At 32.9% G+C, this 26,153-nt stretch overlaps 2 protein-coding genes across 2 annotated transcripts in view; one reads left to right on the top strand and one right to left on the bottom strand.

Annotated features, from left to right (window-relative positions):
* Positions 1–1,709: 1,709 nt before the first annotated feature.
* On the bottom strand, positions 1,710–25,746 carry LOC111047571 (syntaxin-6). The gene is made up of 7 exons (XM_039430492.1): positions 25,447–25,746; positions 20,570–20,742; positions 16,921–17,015; positions 15,763–15,822; positions 11,751–12,019; positions 7,832–7,926; positions 1,710–5,799 (listed from the first exon to the last, which is right to left on the bottom strand). Exons 1-7 carry the CDS (start codon positions 25,479–25,481, stop codon positions 5,723–5,725), a joined length of 804 nt encoding a protein of 267 aa, XP_039286426.1. The 5' UTR covers positions 25,482–25,746; the 3' UTR covers positions 1,710–5,722.
* The window catches only part of LOC111047569 (DNA-directed RNA polymerase III subunit RPC3), a 30,453-nt gene continuing 30,042 nt past the window's right edge, over positions 25,743–26,153 (top strand). The window contains exon 1 of the mRNA XM_022333354.2: positions 25,743–26,153. Coding sequence (XP_022189046.2) covers positions 26,010–26,153 — 144 coding nt within the window. The 5' untranslated portion in view covers positions 25,743–26,009.

Genomic DNA, 26,153 nt, shown 5'->3' with positions numbered 1-26,153 from the left:
CTACAGCTAATGCATCCCTGGTGAGATTCCGGTCTTTAAATGTTTCCAAAGTTTTATCCCACAACATAGGTCTTGCTTCAGCTAACAATATCATTATCTATGACACCCATTTCAAACGTAATTACCTCGCACTGTCAAAAGAGCAGAGCAGTCGACTGGAATGGAGGATGGTGTAGCGAGAACTGGCAAGGACGGTCGGAGAAAAATCGGTGCGTATGCAAGCCTGTATTTACTCACGGGCTCGACTGTGTCGCCAGCACTTCGCCCGCACCGGTGGTATGCAGTGGCAGTGGCCGGCTGCTCGTCGGCATTTTACCGGCGCCGATCAGCGGTCGGCGTGTGTGCCAGGTCCCGTTCTCGACTGCGCGTCACTATTGGAAAAAAACCGGCCATCCAAAATCGGTGTGTGTGCAAGTAGCCTTACATGGCGAACTGAGGGCAGCCATCTTTGAGAGAGGCAAGAAGAGCCCTTATCACAGAATAGATAAAGAATGGATACTATTAATCAAACGCCTATCCAACCAATGCTTTTTACATGGCACAAATACTAGACACGTCACGTAACTGCGCCATCTTGTTGGTTAGAGATTACAATCCTGGTCTTTTGATTGTCCCGCGGCAATGAACGAGATCAATTGATCCGGATCAGTAAAGTGATCCGAACCTCCCATCAATACTATTACAATGAGGAACTTTCTAACAAGATGATGGATTTTTGTACCAGTGTACTAGCTGAGTCTCCATACTGTATGTATACTGTGCCTCTATTGCCACAGCAGGAATAGGTGTGTTTTTGTGAGTTAAATTGATTTCTATCAATATAAAATTATCATTTCAATTGGTAGGCTTACGAAAATTGAATGAGGCATGTGTGAGAATATTTAGCCCATTGAAATAAACTCTAGAATGTTCAGAATCGACTGAGGATACAAAAAATAAATATTAAAGCCTTGACGAGCTGAGAAGAATGAGCTGTAGTAACTTATGTGGAGATCTGATCATTCTGTCAAAAGTTATAAGTGTTTAAAGTTTTGATCCTTGACGTATCCTTAAGCGTGCCCCCCTCCCCCCACTAGGAAATACTGAAATTAAGTGTATCACACGGGTGATTCTCATAGAACATAATCCTCGTAAGATGATTTCAGCCGAAATATGTTTTTTATGGTCTTATAATGAAAGGTATTATAATGAAAAATTGGTTTTTTGGCTATAGAACATGATTTTCTATTATTGGATGCATTTCCCCTCAATCCTCTACTAATTTGAAAAATTTCTAAGGAATCCTGTTCAGAATTAATGGCTCTCAACCCAAATATAACATGTGCTTCAAAGACCCTCATTATAATTTGTATAATAATAATTAACATATTCTAATAAAATATTAAACATGTAGTCAGTTGTACTAAGCAAGAAACGATTCCAAATGTTATTTTATTTTAGTGGATAAAGTCAAAATCCACTGTTTTAGGTGATCCTTCCAATAGGACTGTGTCTGCGAGATTGCTTCGACCGAAGGATGCGCAACAATGAAATGATGAATGTAGTATGATAATTAAAGCAGAATGTTCGGCCATAAAATATAAAGAGTTATCAATGGCTGAGCGATTCGGTCGAAAAGGCCAGCCTTATGCCACATACAATAAAAATGGTTGGTTAAATCTCATCAATGTTATTAACATATTTGAAAATCATTGAAACACACAACTTAATTGTATAATTTCATTTATTCCAATTATTTTAGTAAGAAATTTCACAATGATAGCTCCAATTCATTTATTCACAGCCAGCAACAAAATATACAAATGATAATAAAGTATGTAAACCACTAATAATCCAAAAGAATTGGTAGTAATGGATAAAAATAATAATCCCAACGATAAGCCAAAGTGAATGTGAGTGAACATTTTGAGTATTCTGAAAACATAATGAAACAGTAGATGCCTGGCGAATTTACACATACACATACATGCTACAATATTTCCTCTATTCACATATAATATATATTTACAATTAAAACCGGTCCACATATATGTGCCGTACCTTCAATATAAATTATCGAATTTCTAGTGAGTGATGCATCAGACATTTGAGATCAAAGTTAAGTTATAATATATTATCAACAAATTAAGTGTTAATCTGTACATATTACAGAGATGAACTGATAAGGGAGCATCATTATGTCTTGAGAGAATTAGTTATGAATTCAATATAATGGTAAATTAAATTGGCCATAATTCTTGTAATCCTAGAATTATTTCCACCAAGCTGGAAATTTGTAAGAATTGATTAAAATCAATTCTGAAAATAAAGAAATACTGGGAAAATATAAATGGAAAACAATTCAGACTACAATTGAAACTAAACACCATTAAATTATTTCTTAATTACATCTTATTGTTTGTACTTATTAAAATAGTACAAAATAGATAAGTAGTAGATAAATTTAAATTTTATAATTAAGTTGGAATGTTCACACAGGGCACAGTTTACATAAAATGGTGGAAACTTATCTAAACAATAAACTAATATTGACAACACCTTTGGTTGGAGCTCAACTTGAATTTTCCATTTTAATTATTTTTAGCATAAATATCCATAGACAATTACAGCCTATTGAATTTTTATTATGTTAGAAAGTTTCTTATGACGTTTAAGATGATGAATGGATGTACTGAAATGGTATTGTTATATACGCTCACAATAATACTATGGAGCAAAACTAGATAATGTAAAGATGATAATAATTATTACTTTTTTGGCATGAAATTTTCAATTTTTCAAGTTTACCAAATGAGCTTAAGATTTGGGTTACTTAGGTGAATGATACCAGACCTATTGATCTCGGCACCTGATGAGTTTTAGCACTTTATCTCTGTGAAGTAACAGAATTCACAGATGACTAGACCGCGATTCTAATATTTTCTCAAGAAAAAATTATATTATCCAGTTCCACAAAAGCCTGTTACATCTTAATCATGAATAAATGCCTCGAGAACCAATCAGATAATGCTTTTCTGAAATGAAGGCTTCTTTGATTGGTTTTAATCACGTGGCATTTAAGTGCGGTTGAAATTTAACAAAATTTTGTGTAACTTAGGCATAAACGTTTCAAGTTGTATAGTGAACCAAAATGAAATGGATTCACAATGAAATAAGCGCACCAAAATACTTTAAAATCCGAGAGAACAATACAGCTTCTACTTTGCTTTCAAAGTACTTTTTGAAATGAACCAGAATGGTAAGGGTGTGTTACCATCACTTTTTCAACTTATTTATCAATCTTTGGACCAATTCAACTGAACAACGTTCGTCCATAATCCAGAATTATTATACACATAGCGATAAAAAATCACATTTACCTATCAACCAGAAATAAAATACAATTAAAATAACCAAGTAGAGATGTTTTGGATATTGAATTAGAGAAACTACTTAATTTATACCTCTCTATCAGAAACAAGACTCCAAACTGATGGAACTTCCTCGTCAATAAATTTATCAATTTCTTTGGTTACATTATAGAGTTTAGGATTTTTTTAGCTAAATCGGTTAATACCTTTAATTAACAGAACGTCTTCTTTATTATCTGATTTATGTTATTTTTATCACTAATCAACTAGATTGATAATAAAATAAATTTCATTCACCACAAAAATTATGTCTACAATATTAAATGTCACCTTACAGATACAGTTTCAATCTGACTGTTTTTAAGGGATATGTAGTTTAAAATATTAGTTTTACAGGAGAGAATTTGACACTACTGTCTGAATTAAAATTATGTTGGCTGAAACTTGTCTATGTAGGTAACTTACTAATAAATACATTGGATGTAAGATTTCAGCCTACAGTTTTAAAGTTCAATAAGAGTCAATGTTATTTTGTAAGAGCAACTGACAAACCAGTTTTTCAGAGATTGTAAGAATTAATAAGTTGGCAACAGTTAGGAGAGGAATAGTATCAAGAAATATAAAAAGTTCGAAGAGTGTCGAGAAATGGCAAAATTGTCTAAACATTACACTTTTTGAAATAAGTTTTATTTAAACCGAATATTTATTGTCAAAACAAAATATTAATTTGCATAACAGCGTCGATAAAAATTGGATCCAACTACTGTAAGATGAAGAAACTATCAAGTTTTCAACATTATGACGACTTTATAGCTAGTAGCAAATATAAAGAATGTGGATTTAATTTAATTTGCACATGATAACATAAATGTTGAAAACTTGATGAGACAACCCTTTCTGTTGTGATGAATAAAAAGTTAAATACTTGGAAAAGTACTGAATTAGAAAACTACATTAATAATAGACTAGAAAGAAGATCGACCCAAAACCAAGATTCACAAGTCAAGATTAAAATAGTTGTGAAATCGATAAGAAAGATAAAAGGTTTTGCTATGCTATCAACTGCACTGCTAAAGACTAATTATAAAATCGGTGGGTTTCGGAGGGTAGAGCGATGGCTTAAAACGTTTTCTTCAGTTTAGATTTATTCAAACAAACGTTTTTATACATAGCGGAAAGGAAATAAAAAATCTATAAGTAATGCATAAAATGCTAACATCGAATTTTTATATACTTAAAAAAATTTCAGTAGTGGAATTTCTGCAATTTTAAAATAGTCCATAAGAGCGTATTGTTTTCATCTTTATTCAGCATTCAAGATTTGCCAATTGTTCGCCAACTTGATATTTATTTATTAAAAGTAATAATTGTAAAAAATGTATGATAAGTAACATCAAATTTTATTGAATTTTCATTTTTTCGAGAATATCAATAATTTAAAATATTGAATATGCCAATAGTGATATCAAAATGAATGAAAATTAAAATTGAAACATAATCTTTTACCAAGATTATCATGAATATATTTTAATAAATATATTTTAACAAATATATTTTAACGAATTGGAAATAAGTAAATCTATCTTTAAAACTTTCATTTGATCCATTCTTTAGAAATCGTTAAACAATTTTCATGGAATTTGTGTTAAACCAGCTCGAAGCGATTTTACACGGTTTCATTTATTTTAATGAAAAAAAAAAATGCGAAACCTGTGGAGAGTTTCTTCTAATTCATGTTATTATTCTATTTCATAGTGAGAATTCATTATTGTATAATAGGCACTTGCTGTGAAACCTATTCATTTTTGGCGGGACCATTTTGCAATTTGATTATCCAATGATAGTGAAAAATTAGGACACAGTTTAATTAGCACACTGGCATTTTCGAATTCATTAATTAAAGCAGGAATTTCAATCAATGAAAAATGTTCTTTAATGAAAATGATTTCTGAGGTACTAACACACACACATACATACACACATAGGCACTCACTAACATACATAGCCACTTTTCAACACATAAATTCACTTCCTAGCACACAATCACAAAAACCACACTGTATTTAGGCCGTATTGCACCATCCCTCTACCCTCAATTGAAAATCCTGCACTGCAAGTCTAATATTAGGGGTCAACCAAGTTACAATGATAATTCACTCAAGGGAATCACTCCAACGTTACAATAAAAATTCTCTTAATGACTCATAATAATATATACTTTGCATTGGATTTCATAAACGATAACTAGATGAATACTAAATATTTGTACAAGGTCCGTGAGGGCGGCAATGACGCATTTGTAATACTTGCCGCACAAGGCTGCAATAGCAGTCAATGAGATGCTCCATTTCGAGGCCATCGCTGACTGGGATTCACAGCACAATGAACAGAACAATGACCAATAGCAGGATTCCTGAAAGTATACCAATCGCCAGCCATTGTCTCCTGTCTGAAAATGTCAATAACAATTGAAAATCATCAATTTCCTTTTAATGATAGCATTTCTTATAATAAGAAATAAGATATCAACACTGTCCGATTGGAAAAATAATGATAATTTATTACTTCCATATGTATTTGTATTATTTTTATAATTAGCTAATTAATGTGTTTCATGGAAGTAATAAAACGAATAACTATAAAAACTATAATAACTAAAAACTATAACTATGCTCGCTCACGCTCACTTGTGTCTCAACTCTACATCTTACTCGTTTGTTAAATACCCTCAGTATAAAACTGTTGTAAAAACTAATATTCTATTACATATTGAGTGATAAGTGAATTAACGTATAAGGTGTAAGTGATATACAGATATAGGAATTTGAAAATTGTAATTTTATTTTTTATAGCTTTGATTAACAGAGATCTTTTCGGATGCAAATTCCTCAGATTGGCTGAATCTCAAATTAGTCCGGGCGCAAATGTTATACCGTGGTCATTTTTGGGTAACAGCCGTGGAAGATGTCTCAATTTCTTCGTTAGATCTAGCATAATAAGTATCGTGATGATGATGATGATAAGTCGAAATCACAGGCAAACATCAGGCAGTGAATATTTTTAAAATCCTCCTCTACAATCTTTGTTTTATAAAAGTTTCCTCTGAAACGCATATTTTTTAGTTACTTTTTTATTTTTTTTCAAATTTCATTCTATTATAGCTTTTAAGAGATACAGATAAATTTTAAATCTATGAAATTTAGAGCATTTTTTCAACTTAGGAACGATATATTTTAATGCGCTGTACGTCAAAAATGAGTTCTCCAGCGCCCTGCGCTGCCTGTGCAATCCTGCATGATTTCTTTTTTTCGTGCGTTTTTCCATACGCATGAGGTAACAAGATAGAATTATAAAATCGATTTTTTCATGACTAATTCAAGATAGAGACTTGCAAATGGTCTCAATCTCTTCGATAAAACAAGCCGAATAAGAATATTGATGATTGAAACAACGAAAATATTTGACATCATTGAAAAATTCAAGATGGCGTTTATTATTGACAGAAATTTTTATATCGTTTGCTATTCAGTTATTGTGAGAGATATCGGATTGGTTTCATCACCAAAGTGTTTAGAATTAATCAAACTATGATGTTCGAGAGAATCGTCTCATTTCGACCACTCTTTTTATGATTTATTCAACTTCAAAAACTTGAAACATACATTTTATACAAAAATTGTAGAGGAGGATTTTAAAAATATTCTCGCCTAGGAAAACGGTTGAATATCTTGAACGGTTATTGAAATACAAGCGATATAGCAAAACCCTGAAAATTTTGGCGGCCATCTTGTTTCCGAGATGTTTGCCTGTGATTTCGACTTATCATCATCACGATCCTTATTATGCTAGACCTAACGAAGAAATTGAGACATCTTCCACGGCTGTTATCCAAAAATGACCACGGAGTGCCTTATTCATGACATTTGCGCCCGGACTAGATTGTCTTGCCTATACAATTAGACAAACATAACCTAAAAGGTTCTGTTTAATTATGTTTTCAAGGTAAAAGGAAAGTTTGGGGAGGTTATGTTTTTGGTTTTAAATGGCAATATGTTTATATTATTCTGAATGTTTTAATAATTTTAGATAATAAACACAAATAACAAAAACTTGAAATACTGGACAATTTTAAACACAAGAAAAATTAATGTTACCCCTTTTGGATGTTCTGCGACCCCGCATTACCCAATGTCACTTCATATACACTCAAGTTTATAGGTTATATATTGGGATAGTTTCATCACTAGAAATTTCCACTACCACATCTCGATTTATCATTTCATAAACAAAATTGATAATATAAAACTATTGCACATTGTTGTTAATAAGATTATTTTACTGTTGTACCAGCTACTAACTAGAAAGTTCGAAATAGTCAATCACAATTGAGTGAATTGGTCTGAATTTTATTTTATAAAACTAATTAAAGTAAATATTACTGAAAACATATTAATGAAATGGGCTAATCGAAAAGAGCTGACCATTTGACATGTGAAGAACCTTGGCCACCTTCTTCATAGTTGAGTCCAACTTTGAATCTGTATTTTCTAGTTCTGCTGCAAAATCATCAAGCATCCTGCAAAATAACAACAAATATTATTTTTCAATTAACAAACCTGGAATTTAAAAAAAATTTGAAAGAATTAATCAGAAACTAATAACGTTATAGCACAGCCTGAATAAAATAAGTTGAGACTTGAGCCAGTCGACCAAATATCAACGTTGCCATGAATTGACACTTCCTCATGCAAGTTCATGAGATTGAATATGTGCAATGTGACAGCACTAACAGCACGTTAGCCGTCAGCTTAGAAACTTTTAATATACAGACAATTTCACACAATCTTACATCACCGATATTTTATGGACTGGAAGCTCAAGTCGTAACCTCTTTTATTCAGAATATACACCTAACTAAAGTGCGAGATAAATTACTTTTAACATGAAGAGGAGAAACCCATTTCTCCCTCCACCGTTTGTAGCATAGACAGAGACGGACATCCTGCGCACAATTGGATGCGCCGTGTCATTTTGCTTCATGTTCTTGTGATGAAAACATCTCCGTAACATACACAAACCAATATACCTGCTGACCAGTACACTATTTTTGGAACATTGCCAGCAATAGATGGAGGGGAGTGTTGCCGCGTCGCGTTACAAAGCTCTCTCACTCAGACACAAAAGAAGGAGAATGCTGCTAGGTAGTGGGAGTGATTAGTGGAGGATAGAGCATCGGACCTCTCCGTCTTCGAGAAAGAGCCGTGTTAAAAGTAATTTATCTCGCACTTTAGTATAAAGGAATATTATTACTGTATAATATAATTATTTCCAATAACCAATGAAAGCTATATAAATAGACTGCTGCTGCAAATATTGACTGAAGAACTGAACAGCGGAAGGAAATCTAGAGGATGAAACTGTCCAAAAATAAAAGGAATAAGTTAGAATAATTGTACATGTTTATTATCAAAATTATTGGTGATTACAAACGAACAAAATTGATCTCAAATCAACATTAAATTCACAATAATAATCTAAAATTAGTACTTGAACGATTAGAACAGCATTCAATTAAGTTATTAAAGTGTTTTGTTTGAAAACCAGTATGGATTTACTTTTTGTTTGGACACAGCTCCACCTTTTGATAACGCTGTTAGATTGCACTTCTTGTATTTTTATTCCATTTCTAATTTTTGACCCGTGAAATAATCAACTGAAATAACATTTCCCAATAATAAGATTTATTGTGAATATAGTCATATAGTATATGAAGAGAGGAAAAATTTTGTTTTGGCTCAATCCGCATCATAATTGACGCGATTTCAAGGTGGTCTCTATTAGTTTTAAAAATACATTTTTGTTTTTTTCTTGTTCAGAGAGTTAAATTTTAATAAAATATATTAGTCAAAAGCCACACGTCACGAAGTCCCAAACAAATAGGCTCAGGAATCTATGTGGTAAGAAGAGTGAAGTGTATTGAAACACTGGAAGCGGCAAAAGCAGCATACTACGCCCTGGTAGAGTCCCACCTGAGATATGGGCTTATTCTGTGGGGGGATCGTCTGCGGGCAATCTAAAGAGGGTTCTCACACATCAGAAGAGGGCTATAAGAGTGCTGGCAAGTCTCAAACAAAGAGATACATGTCGAGATGCCTTCCGTCATCTGGGCATCATGACGGTGACCAACATCTACATCATGGAAGTCATCACCCATGTTAGCCGACTAAATCTCCATAGAGGCACAGATGTTCATAAATACGTCACTCGTCAGGCAGACAACTATGTAGGCTACTCCCAAGGCACAGGACGGCAATCTTCCAAGAGAAACCTTCATACGTGGGCAGAAAACTGTGGAATCACCTACCGGAGACGATAAAGAGGCTGGATTGTGTGACATTGAAAAAAAGACTTAGTGAGTTTCTCAAAGGAAGGCCCATGTACAAACTATGTGAATTTCTTGAAACAGGAGACACAGACTGGCAGTGAACAAAATATAATTGGAAATACAAACAATTCAAATATAAATAATTATATATATACTTTTTTATTCTTGACAACAATTGCTATTCTTGAAGAATATGTAATAAATAATTTTGACTATTTGACTATTTTGACTAAATAAGATGAGTATCGTTTCTAGTTTGTAAGATTTGTATTTGTTATTTCCATTTGAAACACATTAATTCTAGTATTAAGAAGATTTTTGAGCCGATATTAAGGACTATCTGAAGTAGTTGTGTTTACTATTTTTTCGATCTGTAATTTGCTCTGATTGTCTCTTTTTATGTAATTTGCATTTTTAAATGACAAAGAGTCATGAAATTATAATTTGATTTACTCTAGACTGGAGTTTTTATTCAGAAATAGTGACCCAATTCATAACTTACATCAAGATATTATTGCTAAGGAACCGATAACTTTACCATTAGGAACAGGTTGTAAAACTATCAAACCTGAAGGACAAAATTGATAGTACGCCAGTGGGAAAGAGAATAAACAATGGTTTAGAAAAACGGGATACCAAATGAGAATAGGAATAGGAAAAGTGTTCAAGTCTACTCAAACAGAGAGCAATATGTTGATTGCTACGCGACGGAAACTGAAGCATCTGCATATTTACGTCTTTCGCTAGTCACGTTACTATCAACTCACTATTTAACCATTCAATTGAGAGAACTGAAGAAATGTGCAAATCTTATTTATTTACTATTTTACTTACAGTACTATAGTTGTAATGAGACCAGTATATGTTCGGTTACAGATGCTACAGAAGAAGACTGCACACGTTACTGTTGAATATTTGTGATGGTTTATCATAAAACTGTACTGTAAAGGTCATTACACACTAAACAAGAATTACGTGTTCAGAAGACTTAGCCGTCCTATCTGGCAATCTTATCCTACCTCACTCTACGCTCCTGTCAACGGGACTGATGTTCATAGCTTAGATTTAACATTGAGGGATGGGACGGCTACATCTTCCAAAGACGTATTTCTAGCGAAGCATAGCTACGTGTTTAATGAACTTGAAATTTACAGCTATATTGTATAACCATAGAAAAATATAACCTAGAACAGATTAATCTATTAGTAGTACTGATAAATTTGAGTAGAATAGAATTTACACTTGTATCCTTTGAACTTTCAACGTAAATTAAAAAGATAGATAGAATCTAAAAGGATCAGACTTGATTTGTAATATTAGTGTTCCCTTTTAGTTTCCAACCATCAGAAATTGATGAAAAATTGGAAATATCATGAGAATTGCTGCAGGATGCCAATCGCGCTAATTAAATAAATTGGAAATTGGCCAACGATCTCTTGTAAACGAGGTACTTGATTCGAGAAATTTAAAGCTTGAAATTTTTGTAAGATGAAAAATCAAGTTTTTAGAGATACCGGCTCAAGTTTCCAGCTCGTAGCTTCTCCCGTAGTGAGGTCTACGTTATAATGGCAGTGGAGAAAGATAGCATAACAACGTTGCCGATTCTCTGTCTTGTCAATGCCTTCTATAGACGGTAGCTGATACAGGTTTATTGATGTTATATTAACTGTTCATTAATAATCATATACATATTGTTAAGCAAAAAATTATATTTTTCAATAATTTGATGAACAATTTTCATAATAAAGATTAAATATTTTGTTAATATTAATGAATAATTCTACATTGTTAAAAGACGATTTGGCAACAGAGCAAAGCGAGAAAGAGATCGCGCTAACCGCTCTGTTGAATGATAGACAAGGATACACAATACCATTGCTAATCAAACACTGCCATTATAACGTGGACTTCATTATAGTTGCTCTCTCTATGTAAGCGGCCTTACACAATTATGTAATAAGTATTAATATATTTCTATATGTAAGCAGCCTTACTCAATTGATGTGTCTACTTACACAGCCTGCTCGTCGATTTCAGAGCCGATCTGATGCGACACAGTTTTGAGCGTGCCGATCGACCTGCTGATATGCTCCAGCTGATCGTCGTGGGCAGTCAACAGCTGATTGTGCTGCTCCAGCACTCCCCCCCTGCCCCCCGCGCCGCCATCCCCCCGCTGTGGGCTGTCCATCTCGTTGTGCAGCTTGGAGTACTTGGTCGTGCCGTGTGCACTCACCGCTCGCATTGGACTCATGCTGCTGCCGCCGCCGCCACTCTCCAACAATGGCTGCAAACAACTCAATCTATCAAATATCTTTGTATATATATATATATATATATAAACAGGAGACACAATATATAAATAGATTGAAAACACTTAAAAACTTAAGGTGCGTACAGACTTTCGCTCTGCTCCGCAACCGAACGTCACTCCAGCAGAGCGATTGATGATCGACCGGGGAGCAAGAATGGTTTGACCGGGGAACGCGAGAAGATCCAACATCTTCCATAACATTCATGATGGGTGCGGGGGCGGAGCGACTGTGGTTCGATGGAGGAACGAGGGCGGTACGAGGGCGGAGCGTGCTCGGTGCGGGTTGGAGGCGCGTTTATGTGTACGCAGCTTTACATTAGAAATGGGGGGAATTTTCGGAGACTGAGTCTCCTTCCTCAACCGAGCAGACTCTCAGCTGAGCAGAGATATATAATATAGATATATTAATTTATATATATATATAAATATATTTATATATATATATATATAAATTAAAACAGGAGACACAAGATATAAATAGATTGAAAAAACTTACATTAGAAATGGGGAAATTTTTGGAGACTGAGTCTCCTTTCTCAACCGAGCACAGACTGATGATTTCGATGGTGTGATAGACCATCTTTTATAAAAGACTAGTGGTTAACCCGTGATTCACAAGGGTATGTTTAGTAAGAAGCACAAATGGATTAAATTTAGTTTTATATTTTCAAAAATTATTATAGTCGGTGTAAAATAAGTTGAGACTTGGCCCAGGGTTGCCAAATCATATAAAATTGCAACTTTCCAATTCAACATCAGAATTGGATGTAGAATATCATTCCCGACATCCTATTAGTGCTAAAAATGCATTGTTGAAGAGTTATAAGCCTTGAAAGAGCAAAACATTGGATAAAAACCTGTTATTTTAACAATTACACACCTTCAAGAGCAAATATCTTGAGAACTGTTGGGAATATCACAAAATTCCACAAAACAAAAAGTGCAGGAAATTTATCACGCTTCATTTTTAAATAGCTATTTATGTCGGTTGAACGCATTGTTCTCAAGATATGAGCGTGGAAGCAAAACGCTGAAAAATGCCACTTTTAAACCACCCTTATCCCCTTAGAACATGAGTTAGGAATGGGGACTTTTTATATGTGTACCTCCTTAATATCCTAAACAGAACTGTGGGGTTAAAAATTGTCTTCCAAACATTTCCCTCTATACCATTTTTTAAGCATTCATTGCCTGGACTAATGCATTAGTTTTAGTAATTTATATTAAGAAGAATACCAATTTTACCGATTTAATTTTCCATAGCCACAACACCAGAATTAGAAATCTGAATTTTCTACTCGTTCCCAGAATAAACTCAGCTTTTGGTCAGAGATCTGTACAATATTTAAGTCCTAGAATTTACAATAAAATCCTGCAGATCGCAAAGGACGAAATAAATATAAATAGATTTAAAAGAGCAGTACAGAATTGGTTATATTATACTGGCATTTACCAGACCGAGGAACTCATTGTAAATAGGATATGGATAAACTACTCTCATATTTTTATAATATACTTATAAGTATTATTTCTACCTTTAATAACTAAGAAACCTTTATAACTAAAATTACTAACTAAATTTTTTATACATGTTTTAAAAAAGAATACTATGATCACCCCGGCACATATTATTATAGTGGGGTATCATAATTAGAACTAAGTTTAGATTCAATGTTAGCCTCACGTCATTGGGTGTGATTGTAAATAATTGTTCCAAATTATGTTTGCATAAACATATTCAAAATGAAAATTAAATGAGTGAACGCATAGTTAAAATGAAATTGAAAATAACGCTTAATACTAGGCTTAGAGTAATATTATGTGATATTGAATTGCAGTATTATTACAACATGAAAAATACTCGTATATAAAATTTTATAAGGAATTTGGTACTCCCCAGGGCAATTTATATGGGTGTTACTATAAAATATGGGACTATTGACTAACATTGTCTTCATAATCTAATCTCTCCAAATTTGATTTTTTCAGTTTAAATATTTTTGGACTGATTCATAAACTTATTCGTTGAAAAAAGATGCTACAAAATATATAATCAAATTCGGGAAAGAAATAGTTTCTCAGGCGACACTGCTCTATTTTCGAAATGAGAAGTTCGCTGTATGAAAGCTTGTATACTTTTTGGTTTATTATTAGACACAACAATCAATTTATTAGACATAATAATTAGGCATACATAATCTAGATAGCAAATCACATTAAATATTGATGATCGACATATCTGTAAAAAAAATATGAGTGAGTAAAAATAAATTTATCGAAATATTCAACTCACCAAGTAAAAGCAGTAAAGAATGTATTAAATTATTGAATAAACTTTTTACAATTATACTTCAGTATCGGAAAACAATAATTTCGTCATTTGTAAACAACATTTATCAGTGAAACACTGTGTTCGTCATTGATAACATTCCAATTCTAAAACGACAATTCTAATGATTGGACTGCTAGAATTATTGATATAAACCAATGTAATGAAGTCTCTGGGAAGATAATTAGAGATAGAAATCATTGTAATTCGAACATTCTTTGTCATAGTCGGATTATTAACCAAAGATTTTGTGCCATTATATAATAAAGTGAGATTTGAGTTTCCTTTCATGCAAACTTCAGAATTGGATCTTACTTTATTATTATTATCATAGCTGAAAATATGGTAATAATAAAACTTAATATTCTCTTATGATCCGTGTCTAATTCAACGAAGAATGTTCGAATTAGTTAATTTTGATAAAAATGTCGGGTATGAGTCAAAAGGTTGTGTGATAAAATAAATAGTTTAGTTACTGAAAAATAATTTTCGATGAAATGTTCCAAATACTGCACATTCGTTGACATTTTTCTCATGTATTAATATTAGGAGATTAATTATCAAGATTGATCATCGAAAAAATTGAGATGAAAAAATATCATTCTAGTTTATATTTTACATAAAGCAAGCAAGAATAAAACGATACTATAATATTGTTAGTTTATGAGGACTGTTAAGTCGAATTCAAATCTCAAGACAGCTCTAAAGGTTTACCATTGGTATTTTCTTTCACTTATTAGATTTAGTATTTTGTTTTGGGGGGGCTGGAAGAATTCATTTGAACACAAACTTAAAAATGCAGAAAAAATCACTTCGGATTTTGGGGGGAGTGGGTCCATCTTTCTCCTGTAAGACCATATTCAAGGCACTCCGACTACTTACAGTTCCAGCGATATACTTCCTTGAAGTTGTTTCGTTTGTGTTCAAAAACTAAAATATTTTTAATGCTAACCGAATTTGTCATACTTATGAAACACGAGGTAAAAATACAGGATTATTCCAGTTCCCTATCCATAGACTGACTCTTCTCGAAAAGGGACGTATTATTCAGGACTCAAGTGTTTTAATTGCATTCCCGAGGATATAAGGCTGTGTAGCAGCTATAAGTTATTTGTTTCAAAGATAATTAGGACACTGATAGAGGCTTGTCCTTATACCATTGAGGAGTGTTTTAGAGCATTCATGTGACTCCATTCTAAAAATGACATGTTGTATGCCACTTGAGCACCGCTCAGAATTTGTGGCTTCACACAACAAAAATATAATAATAATAATAATGATTATTATTATACAATTTTTAGATGAAATTCTAAACGTGAAAATGAAGTGGTAGAGTTGTGCCATTTTCTAGTGAAGTTTTTCAAATCATGTAGCAGAAATCACTTACTTGTCTGGATGCTCTATCTCTGTCACGCCCTCTACTGAAATTCATGGTTTCTTTCATAGACTGGAACAAACAAATTATAGTGAATTAAATTACAACCGTAAGAGAATAAAGCAAAAACAAAAAACAATCCTGTATTTTTGCTAAACTATTTTACAAAGAGTGATAATGAGAATTGAGAACATTATCAAATGTAACGAATGGTCGTATATTTTTTATGATTCTTAAGCTATTAAAATGTTCAGAACAAACATTCTTTATTCATTATTATTTTTTTCAAAATTCATTCATCTTATTAAAGTTATGTTCAATGAGAGTTGTTTGATTAGTTATTTGAAATAGAAACTATTTGTATTACAGAAACGAGCAGTAAGGGTCATTGCTAATGTGAATAGTCGTTTTCATTGTGTAGATTTATTAAAAAAATGCAAGATTTTTACAGTACCAGCTATTTACATTCTTGAAGGTCTTATATATGTGAAAATTAATTTAGCAAGGTATTTCTGTAAATAGCAACGTTCACAACCATTACACTAGAAACTCTGAATCTCTTAGAGTGAACGAGTGCAATTATGCAAATACATTGAACTGCTTTAAGGAGTTTGGCATAAGAGCTTATAATAAGCTTCCTGCACATTTGAAGGAGCTAGAAGTGGGTAAATTTAAGAGAACAATGAAAAATATTTTAATAGAAAAATGCCTGTATAGAAAAGAGGAGTTTCTAATTTGAGGGTATTTTTTTGCTGTTTGTGTGCTTGTGTTTGAATTTTTATTTCTTTGGATGTAAATACTTTTTATTTACCATGTTTAATTTATGACGATGCTATTTATTTGTATATTAATGTTTTTCGCAATAAAGAAATTTTGAATCTTTCAGAGCATGAATATGCAACTAAAAAGAAAAAATTATGAGAAAATCCATAGGCTAGATTCTAATCAAATAATCATTGAGGAGTAAAGATAATCATTCTTCTTATCACGAACTATTGTTGGAGGAAGGCGAATAAATTTAAGGAGATTGAGAAGGTATACAGAAATAATTTTATTATTGACAAATAAATTATCTAATACTAATTAGGCTAAGCCAGTGAAGGGGAAAAATTGACAGAGAAGAGATACATTTTAGAAGTTGATTAATAAAAAGAATAATGACTTTCATACCTTGACTTCCTCTCTTGTCTGTTCGATGAAATTCTTTCGGCTTGTCAATTCCTTGTTATCGATTTTGAATTTTGAAGGATTCTTCTCTACGATACGTGAAGACATGAGTTAAGGTCAGTAGCAGCAGAAGGATGAGATGAGATAACAATACATATTCGTAATTTTCTATACTATTTCTAAGAAACGAAAGACAGTTAACATTTATTTTTTTATGGGATAGGAAATACCGTACATGTTTGATGCATCATCACTCTAGAACTACTGAACTGGTTAATTTGAAATTTCCCAAAAAGATTCTGAATCTACTGAGGATGGTTATGGGAATATTTAAATTTTTATTCATCAATTAATTTTAATTCAATAATTATATCAATTTAATTAAATTTGCGATTCAGAGTTTACTTGAAGATGAAATTTTTGCTGAGAATTTTCAACTTCAAAGAAGATAATACACGTAATTATGACAAAATAATAAACTAGTAGTTCTATGAACAATAGATCTCACGCAGTATTCTCATCCACAAGTACCTGATTGAAACTATAGACCTTATGGAAATACAGCAATAGAATGGCTTCTCCACACATCTGTGTAATCACTTGTCAGCTGATTTATGATGAATAATTCTATAGTCTGATTTTTACTCTAATATTGGCGTATGAAGGAGGCTCCTTTTTCCTTTTATATTATCCTTGAAATGCAAAATTTCCAAAAACCTTGTATATATGTCGACAAGCAATTAAAAAAGGAACATACCTGTCAAATTTAATGAAAATCTATTACCGCGTTTCGCCGTAAATGCGCAACATATAAACATTTAAACATTAAGAGAAATGCCAAACTGTCGACTTGAATCTTAGACCTCACTTCGCTCGGTCAATTAGTTTTCAATTGTCAAGTAAATTTCATATACTTTTATACTTGAGTATAATACATGGACCAATAAAACTAAATTCAATCTATTTCGAGATGAACACTTGACTTTATTTCACGGGATGAAATATTGTTTGGTTTTGATTTGAATTTATTGCCCTTATTTATCAAGCGACTACTGCAATAAACTATTAACTGTCATTGGAAACTTTATACTGAACCAAATTACAAGGGGTTGTTATAGTCCGGGTCCTGTAGCTTTGCCTGTCCGCGGAGGGCCACTCGACTACAATAATACTCAATACTTTAGTGAGGTCCACGTTATTATGGTAGTGAAGAAAGATAGGAAAACAACGTTGCCGATCCTCAGTCTTGTCAATGCCTTCTATAGACGGTAGCTGATACAGGTTTATTGATGTAATATTAACTGTTCATTCTCGTTTAGAATAAAAAATAATATTTTATTAAGCATTAAATTAATTGTATTTTTCAATAATTTCATAATTAAGATGAAATATTTTGTTATTTAATTATTAATTCTACTCTACATTGTTAAAAGACGATCTGGCAACAAAGCAAAGCGAGAAAGAGATACCGCCATCCGCGTTGTTGAATCATAGACAAGGATAGCAATATCATTGCTAGTCAAACACTGCCATTATAACGTGGACCTCCCTATAGCTATTCGGAAACATATACAATTTTTAAAAACTTTCTATTATTATTCCAGAAAAATGATCTTATTAGACTAAAAATTACGCATCTTTTTTGGTCCTTTGAACTTTTAATGAGAATCTACTCATTCAGAAGATAAATAGAATTTAATAAGTATCAGACTTGATTTGTGAATAGTGTTCCCTTTCCATTTCCAAATCATTTACTCTCAAACTAACAAACAGAAATTTATGAGACTTTGGTAATATCATGAGAATCATTGTAGGATGTAAATTATGTCAATAGAATTGAAAATTAGTTGATGATGTAAACGAGGTACTCAAGTCGTGAAATCAACATCTTGAAATTTTCATGACATGAAAAAGTTACTGATCGGGAAAAATGTTTGTTTTTGATAATTCGTGTATACATATCGGGTATGGAATAATGTAGAGAATCATTTGAATGCATTTTCAAAGAAAGAATCATGAGACTAGGTCTTTAGGCTGAAATTCTGTAGAACGTTTAACATAGGCACGCATCTACCATGCTAAGCAGTTGCATATGCGCTTGCTGGCCAACAATAGACTACCAACTGAACGGTACTGTACTTACTGTACTGTCTGTTGCATCTATATATCAGGCGTTTCAGTTTTCAACTTGAAGGATCCATGCGTGTAGGGAGCTTTCTTCGAGGAAGCTCTGAAGGGAGCCTCCTTCATCTAGGTCAGTGGTTCTCAAAGTGTGGGGCGCGACCCCCAAGGGGGGCGCGATGAATGCTCAGGAGGGGCGCAAAGCTTAGTTGGAAAATGTTTTAAATTTACTTCTAAAATAATTACGATAAGCTATCTTTCTATTTTTAGAATTACATGTGAGTAATTTTTACTCATAAAATATTTATATCAGCCGTATTGTCAAATTCAAATTCTCAATCAATAGGTGCTCCCTCAACATGATAGAAAAAGAAAACCTCATTGATCTCCAAGGTGACTTTGCGCTTAAAACGAAGTTTGAAGAATATTCTCTTACATCCTTTTGGATTGGTGTGCAAAAGGAACACCCAATTTTGAGTAGAAAGGCATTGAAGATATAGACTCCATTTGCTACAATATCCGTGTGAAACTGGGTTTTCTGCTCTAGCTGCCATGGAAAGTGAATATAGACCAAGACTGGATGTGACCCAGAAACTTAGAGTAGCGTTATCAGAGCTGACACCTCGTTTCAACAAACTCATCCTTCTCATCCTTCACACTGACCCTCTTTGTATTGTTAATTTCTATGAGAAACAAAAATTACAACTATGTACTATATAGTAGCTGTAGTACCTGAATAAATTATAATTTATTGTTTGTATAGAATTTGTTGTTTTATTATGATCGAAACTAACTTATTTCAACATTGGGTTATGTATAGAATGTGCAAAACTCAACTAAATAAATATTGAGTGTACAATATGTAGGTATATACATACGTATACGTATATGTACAACATGAATAGTAGTCTATGCTTATACATGTAGGGGGTCCGGCTTACAGCTGAATTATGCAGGGGGGGCTTGAAGTAAAAAGTTTGAGAACCACTGATCTATCACCCCGTGGCCCATACGTTGCCTATATGCCGTTTCAAGGTCACGGCAGCAAAGATACGGGATGCGCACTGTACAATAAAATAATGTTCAGTGGTCCTATAATATAAATTTTATTTTTTGATTTTACATCAATACAAATCCTTCTAACCACAGAGAAACATTAGAAGAAACGGAAGCATCAACGTAGGCCACTGTCGAAACTGTTGGATCCCGAGCCGATAGCATGCTTCAATTGCTGGGTAATATTTTAGTTTAATGGTATAAAGTGTTCAGGTCTATTATTATTATTTGATTCGGGTTTTAATCCATGAAATACAACATTAATGGATTAGATATACTTCAAAATAGATGAGACTAAAAACTAGGCTTTGACTGATGGAGTGAAATCAGCTCTCATGGGTCCGACTAATCGATATGCCATCATTTTGAATACAGTGATCGAACACAAATCATACCAGTTTCGAGGTTCCCATTCATTATGCATGAATCATACTACGTTTAACCGAAGAGAGTAGATTTTATAGTGAAAGGATATCAATAGTATCTTCGAGATCCTCAAGGTCCCACTCAATGCTGCGCAGTGCATTGCGAAGCTCAGTCTTGGTCCACTCTAGCTCGTCCTTGGAGAGATTGGCTCCGATGTCCTCCTGCAGCCCGACCCAGCGTCGGTACAGTCCTCTCGTTTTATTTAGGGCCTTCGAAACTTCCCTACAAACACAAAAATGCATATATTAGTGGTTTTCATTGAGTTCTGCTGGAAAATTTAACAGGGCAACTTCGATAATGATACATTTATTTCAAAGCACAAACATTTTGCTACAATACTATGCAAAATTGAAGATTAATGACATCTTTATAGAGGGATTATTGATTTTGAATGGAATTTTACTACAAAATTGAAAATTACATTATTGATTAGAATTGCTAGAAACTCGAAAATGTAGCAAAAATAATAAGCAAAATTGTAGATGACAGCTTTTACAATGTTAAAACTTGTTAAAAAACTAATGATAGCTAACACAATATTAATTTCATCATTAAATTCAACTGTAGTAACAGTTAGATATTTAATTTAACAGTAATAACAGTTCGATGTTAAATTTAACAGTTATATTGCAATTATTCGGGTTCAAATATGAAACAGACGAGAATCCAACAATCAAATGAGAGTGGCTTTTCAAACAGGTATAATTGAACTGGAATTTTATTTTCCCATTCAGATTTGAATGTTCCTGATTTCTATGTTAAAATAATATAATTTGACCAGATTTCCTATCTTTAAATTTAAAACAAATTAAACTCACTTCTATTATCTAATTTTACCATTTTCATTATTCTATTATTCTACTTCTATTATCAGTGACTGCTATCATTAGAATTAAAAACAAACAAACTAGTATTTGAGAAAAAACAGTTATAAATGAATGCAGAAACATTTAAAGATGTAATTTATATAAAGATTCAGTGAACGTAGAGTTTTAAAAATCATATATTATCATTATTGAAACAGATAATCTTTTCCTAGAAACGAATAAAGGTTTACAACACAACAATTTTGTAGCTTAATTTGAAAATGATTGCAGATTGCATGCGACTCTCTGTCTGTTAGAAGACGCAATTTATTGAAGCACTGCTAAACTTGAAAGCGAACTTAATTAGATACCACACAGTTGTCATAGAACAATACCTTCACTGTGCAACGTTTGCCGGTCGGAATATTCAAGGTCTCATGTGCAAAACGACTCACATCATACCGTATAGAGACGTGTCTCAAAAATTTGTTTTCAACGTTGTCTAACTAACATGCTTGGTTAGAACATACTGTCATTCACTTTCTATTATCAGTTGGAATAGTGTTCCGCTACATAATACGTGGGTGGAACAATTAATTTATCCTTTAATAACTGTAATCCTACCAAGTGCATTAGCTAAACTTGATTTTCACAAACTAGATTTGAAACAACAAGAGACAAAAAGATCACATTGTGGATTTATTAATAGACTAGATAATTTTTTTACCATTGATGGTTATTGAAAGATGTAATCATAACATTAAGGCGTTGAATTATTAATGATTGTACTGTCATAAAAACTAGGCGAAAGAGCTATAACTTTCAAATCCTGGTTACTCACTAGCACTAACTTACTAGCAACCAGCTTACTTCGTTGCACTCTTACAAATGTTAAATTCAAATATTTTTCTAAGTTGATAATTGAATTTTACGTGTTTCTAAATTATTTATACTATGAAATCAATAAAATAAAACTAATTGAAATTTGAAAAAAATGTTGATGTTTCGAACCTCTACATAATTAAAACCATTGTAGAAAAATGTCAATTTCATTAATTAATATAAACACTCACACAGAACCATGGTTAGATGGTGGTGCTAAATCTAAATCCAACAAATCTTGGTTTTTGATACAACACAGTCGAACATAATATAATGTTTAAAATATGTATCTGTTTAGTGTAATGGAAGTAATTTCAAGTAAGGGATTTTCAGTCAAGCAGAAGACTAAAAATGTTCTGACAAAATTTTAAATATTTATTTCATTGATAGATATCCACTATTGGAAAATATTTGTCAACACTGTTGAAAAGCTCAAGGTTTCTGAAAAAACTTGGTAAATTGTATTATAAATATTTATTACCCGAATGACTAGATTGATATTATTTACAAATCTTAATGAACATTTTGAATTATTGGAAAAAATAAAAATTGGCAAAAGGGAGCAGAGAATGTTTATTTATGTATTCTAGCAATAGATAAGACACCTAAAATTAATGCAATAACAATATTTTTATCTCTTGAGCAATAAATTGACTAATTTTACTTCTTTCTCGTTAAGTGTTTCACGACTAGAATGACAATATACATGCAATTGAGCGTTTTTATTATGAGGAAAAGAGTAGGCTATCCCAGTAAATGTAATTTCCCAACACTGTTACTGTTGGAATGAAATGTGAAAAATTAAAGTGAACCGAATGTACATGAAGTTTCAATTTCCAACAGTACATGCTCACTATTAGACTCCAATATTCTTATATAAAGTCAAAATCAATTCCGCATTACAAGATGATAACCTGACAATGAAAGATAGTACACAGTTCAAGAGGACAATTAATGCAAGTTCGAAGCGAATGTTCTAGTAATTTTGCCACATCAGATGAGTATTGGAATGTTCCAACTATTTTTTATTATACTGTAATTTGCTTGATTAAAAGTTGAAAATTCCAATTATTTTGAACAATCTATATTTAGTTGGCATAATTCATGCCTTTGAAATTATATTCGACAATGATTCTTTGTTTCTAAAGCTTATTGTAGCTTGGCCTTCGCAAGATGCAAATCTGAAGAGAACTTGAAAATGAATGATATTGTCTGTTCAAATACCGGTAGCTAGAATTTGTTTACTTCTCATCTATACTCAAAAGAAAAAGGTCAAGTACCTATTCTATTTCATTACATAAATTTCAATAAATGAGAATTAAATAGTCAAATAGTTTGCACTACTCAGATTAACTCTTGCACAATCTTCTAATTGCAGAGTTAATGAAATTACTCTTCTATAACTGAAGTGATCACTTGAAGTGCTTTCTTCTGGAGCATCAGCACACTCTGGCAACTCGTCGCATGCCCCCACAGCAGGAATAAGTCCCATACAGAAGATGTGGATGGAAAAGGGCGAAGTACACCATCACTAAATATTTTCTGCTGAGGAGGGCTCTGAGTCCACGCAGCAAGTAGATTACCGGTGCCAGCATGGTGCAAACTCCATCGTAGCCTGTCCACGTTAACTTGGAGTCAATGAGAAATCCCAGGAGTTTTACTGCTTTATGATTTACTGATTCATGAGCAGAGTCAGCAATGCTGCGAAGTACACAGATTAGTTGCTGAGTCTCCATTCAAGCAGATTCTATTTCTGTCAAACCACTGCTTGGCACTAGAAACCTGCTGAGTCCGCAAATCAGCTTGTTCAATCATCTTCCCTCTGGAGAAGATTGTGTTGTCATCTGCATACATCTGCACTGGTCCAAAACGCCCAAGATCTTTCATCATGATCAGGAAGAGTAGGGGATCCCTGTGGAACGCCATGTTGAACTTGCATAGGCTGTGAGGGAGCACCTTCAATGGAATCAGATATGATCTGCTTACTTATAGTCGAGTAGGATCTGAGGTTCATCACCTGAGGGAGCACCTTATCACCAAGTCCATACCTGACAAGCTCCTCAAGATGGATTCCATGAGTTACGCAATCAAAGGCCTCGCTCAGATCAAACTTAAACTTTGACGAAGTCTGTCTGGCGAACTGCCGATCATGGACTGAATAATTATACTGAATTACTGAATCAGGTGCACAAGATTCCTCTCCTCAAACGCTGAGGCATAATTTCTGAGTCAGCTGTGAACGTAAACCTTCCACATCTAATAATTCCATTAGAACTTATGGGAGTTATATTTTTACTGTTTACTGTCACTGTTGTGTGCAAATCCAGCCTCATGCCCTGCTTCTGGCTTAGACACCGGCGTCATGTGCACTATATTGTGTCCTAAAGTAATCCAACCCAAAGTTTAGAAGCCCCTTTTGTTTCTTAACTAAAGCTATAGCACCATGGTTCTCAAATAGATGAATACGATGATATTCTCTCTTTTATTAAAAGCCTGAAGTAGTATTTATGAATATATCTATCAAAATTATTTATTAGATTAATTATCATGATTATATCTAATATTGTACATAATAATTTCTTATACAAAAGTCTAGACCAAGTCTAGAAAATTATTTGACCCAAAAAATGAAGTAGCCTATAGTCTGAGTAAGTTGATGTTTCAGACAGTGAAACAGTTGTTCTACACTTGAAGCTACGTTAAAATTTATAAATCATAAGGATTACATGTTGTTTCAATATAAATGTAGAATAAAATGGAAAAATTGTAGGTTATAAATGGATCTCGAATGTAATTAAAACTTTACTTTCAAGAGTTTGGGTTGAGCTACTTACAATAAGCTTATTAAGATTTTACACTGCAAGGTACATACCATAATCTAAAGATACTTCAGTTTTTACCAGCTCTGACATTTAGTGAAATTTAATAGTTGTTAGCCTATAAGAACTACAGTACTTAATTCAGGTTAGAATACAGGATGCTAGATATGATGATATTTCACTTCACAGTCTACTTTCAATTGACACAAAAACCAGAAACAGGTAGCATTATCATTACATAATTCCCAACGGTTTTACAAAAATTTAAATAGTCAAGTTGATTTACATATTAGCTCAAATATCGTCTGCATACTCATCTAGGTATCACAATAACATTCAGCTTATTAAGAATACATAGATTAATCAGTTGTAAATTACTGTGCAATAGAAATTTATGATAATTTTAATTTGATACTCACTCCTTGACAACAAAAAAAGGATCCTCAAATGTCATGACAGCTTTTCTACCGTCCTATTCGCCGTAGGTGGACTGAATGCCAGCTAGTAACAGAGGGTGATCGGTACATGGATAACGAATAGTGATTAATGTATTTTATCTTGACTGACGAGGAAAATGTATTTTTATGACGAAAGCATCAATTGTAAACGTAGATGAATAAACGATTGATCTTTACAGCAATAACTCTTTCACATCATTAGTTTTGATACGCGACTCAGCGACTGATAAAATGATACACTACAAGCATAGCGCCACAGCTGTCATTCGATTTGAGGCTGACAGCAGACGACGCTATCTTGATCTTGTTACTAAAAAAGTAAACATATAAGTAAATGAATTTGGAAAAATCAACTGAAAATCATATTTTATATCATGAGAAATAAAAAATTATACTTCAAATTTAATTTATCAAGATTATTGTTGTAAACGTGGTTATGATCATATTGACAGTTCATAACATAAGAACATAACCTAAAACTGTAGTTTGCCATGCTTTTTGTTTGGAATTAAATTGAAATTAAAATGGCTTTATCATACTGTAAATTATGTAGTTTACTTTTAACTGAACATTTCGGGGAGGTTATTGGCAAAGTTGCTGATGATCTACAATGGGGCCCTAAACTTCTACCAAATATTGTTTCCTCGACCGGTTTAAATACAGCAAAG

Source organism: Nilaparvata lugens, chromosome 6 (genome assembly GCF_014356525.2).
Source record: "Nilaparvata lugens isolate BPH chromosome 6, ASM1435652v1, whole genome shotgun sequence".
Classification (NCBI taxonomy): domain Eukaryota; kingdom Metazoa; phylum Arthropoda; class Insecta; order Hemiptera; family Delphacidae; genus Nilaparvata; species Nilaparvata lugens.
The sequence above is the reverse complement of the archived record's forward strand: the minus strand, read 5'-3'. Positions and strand labels throughout refer to the sequence as shown.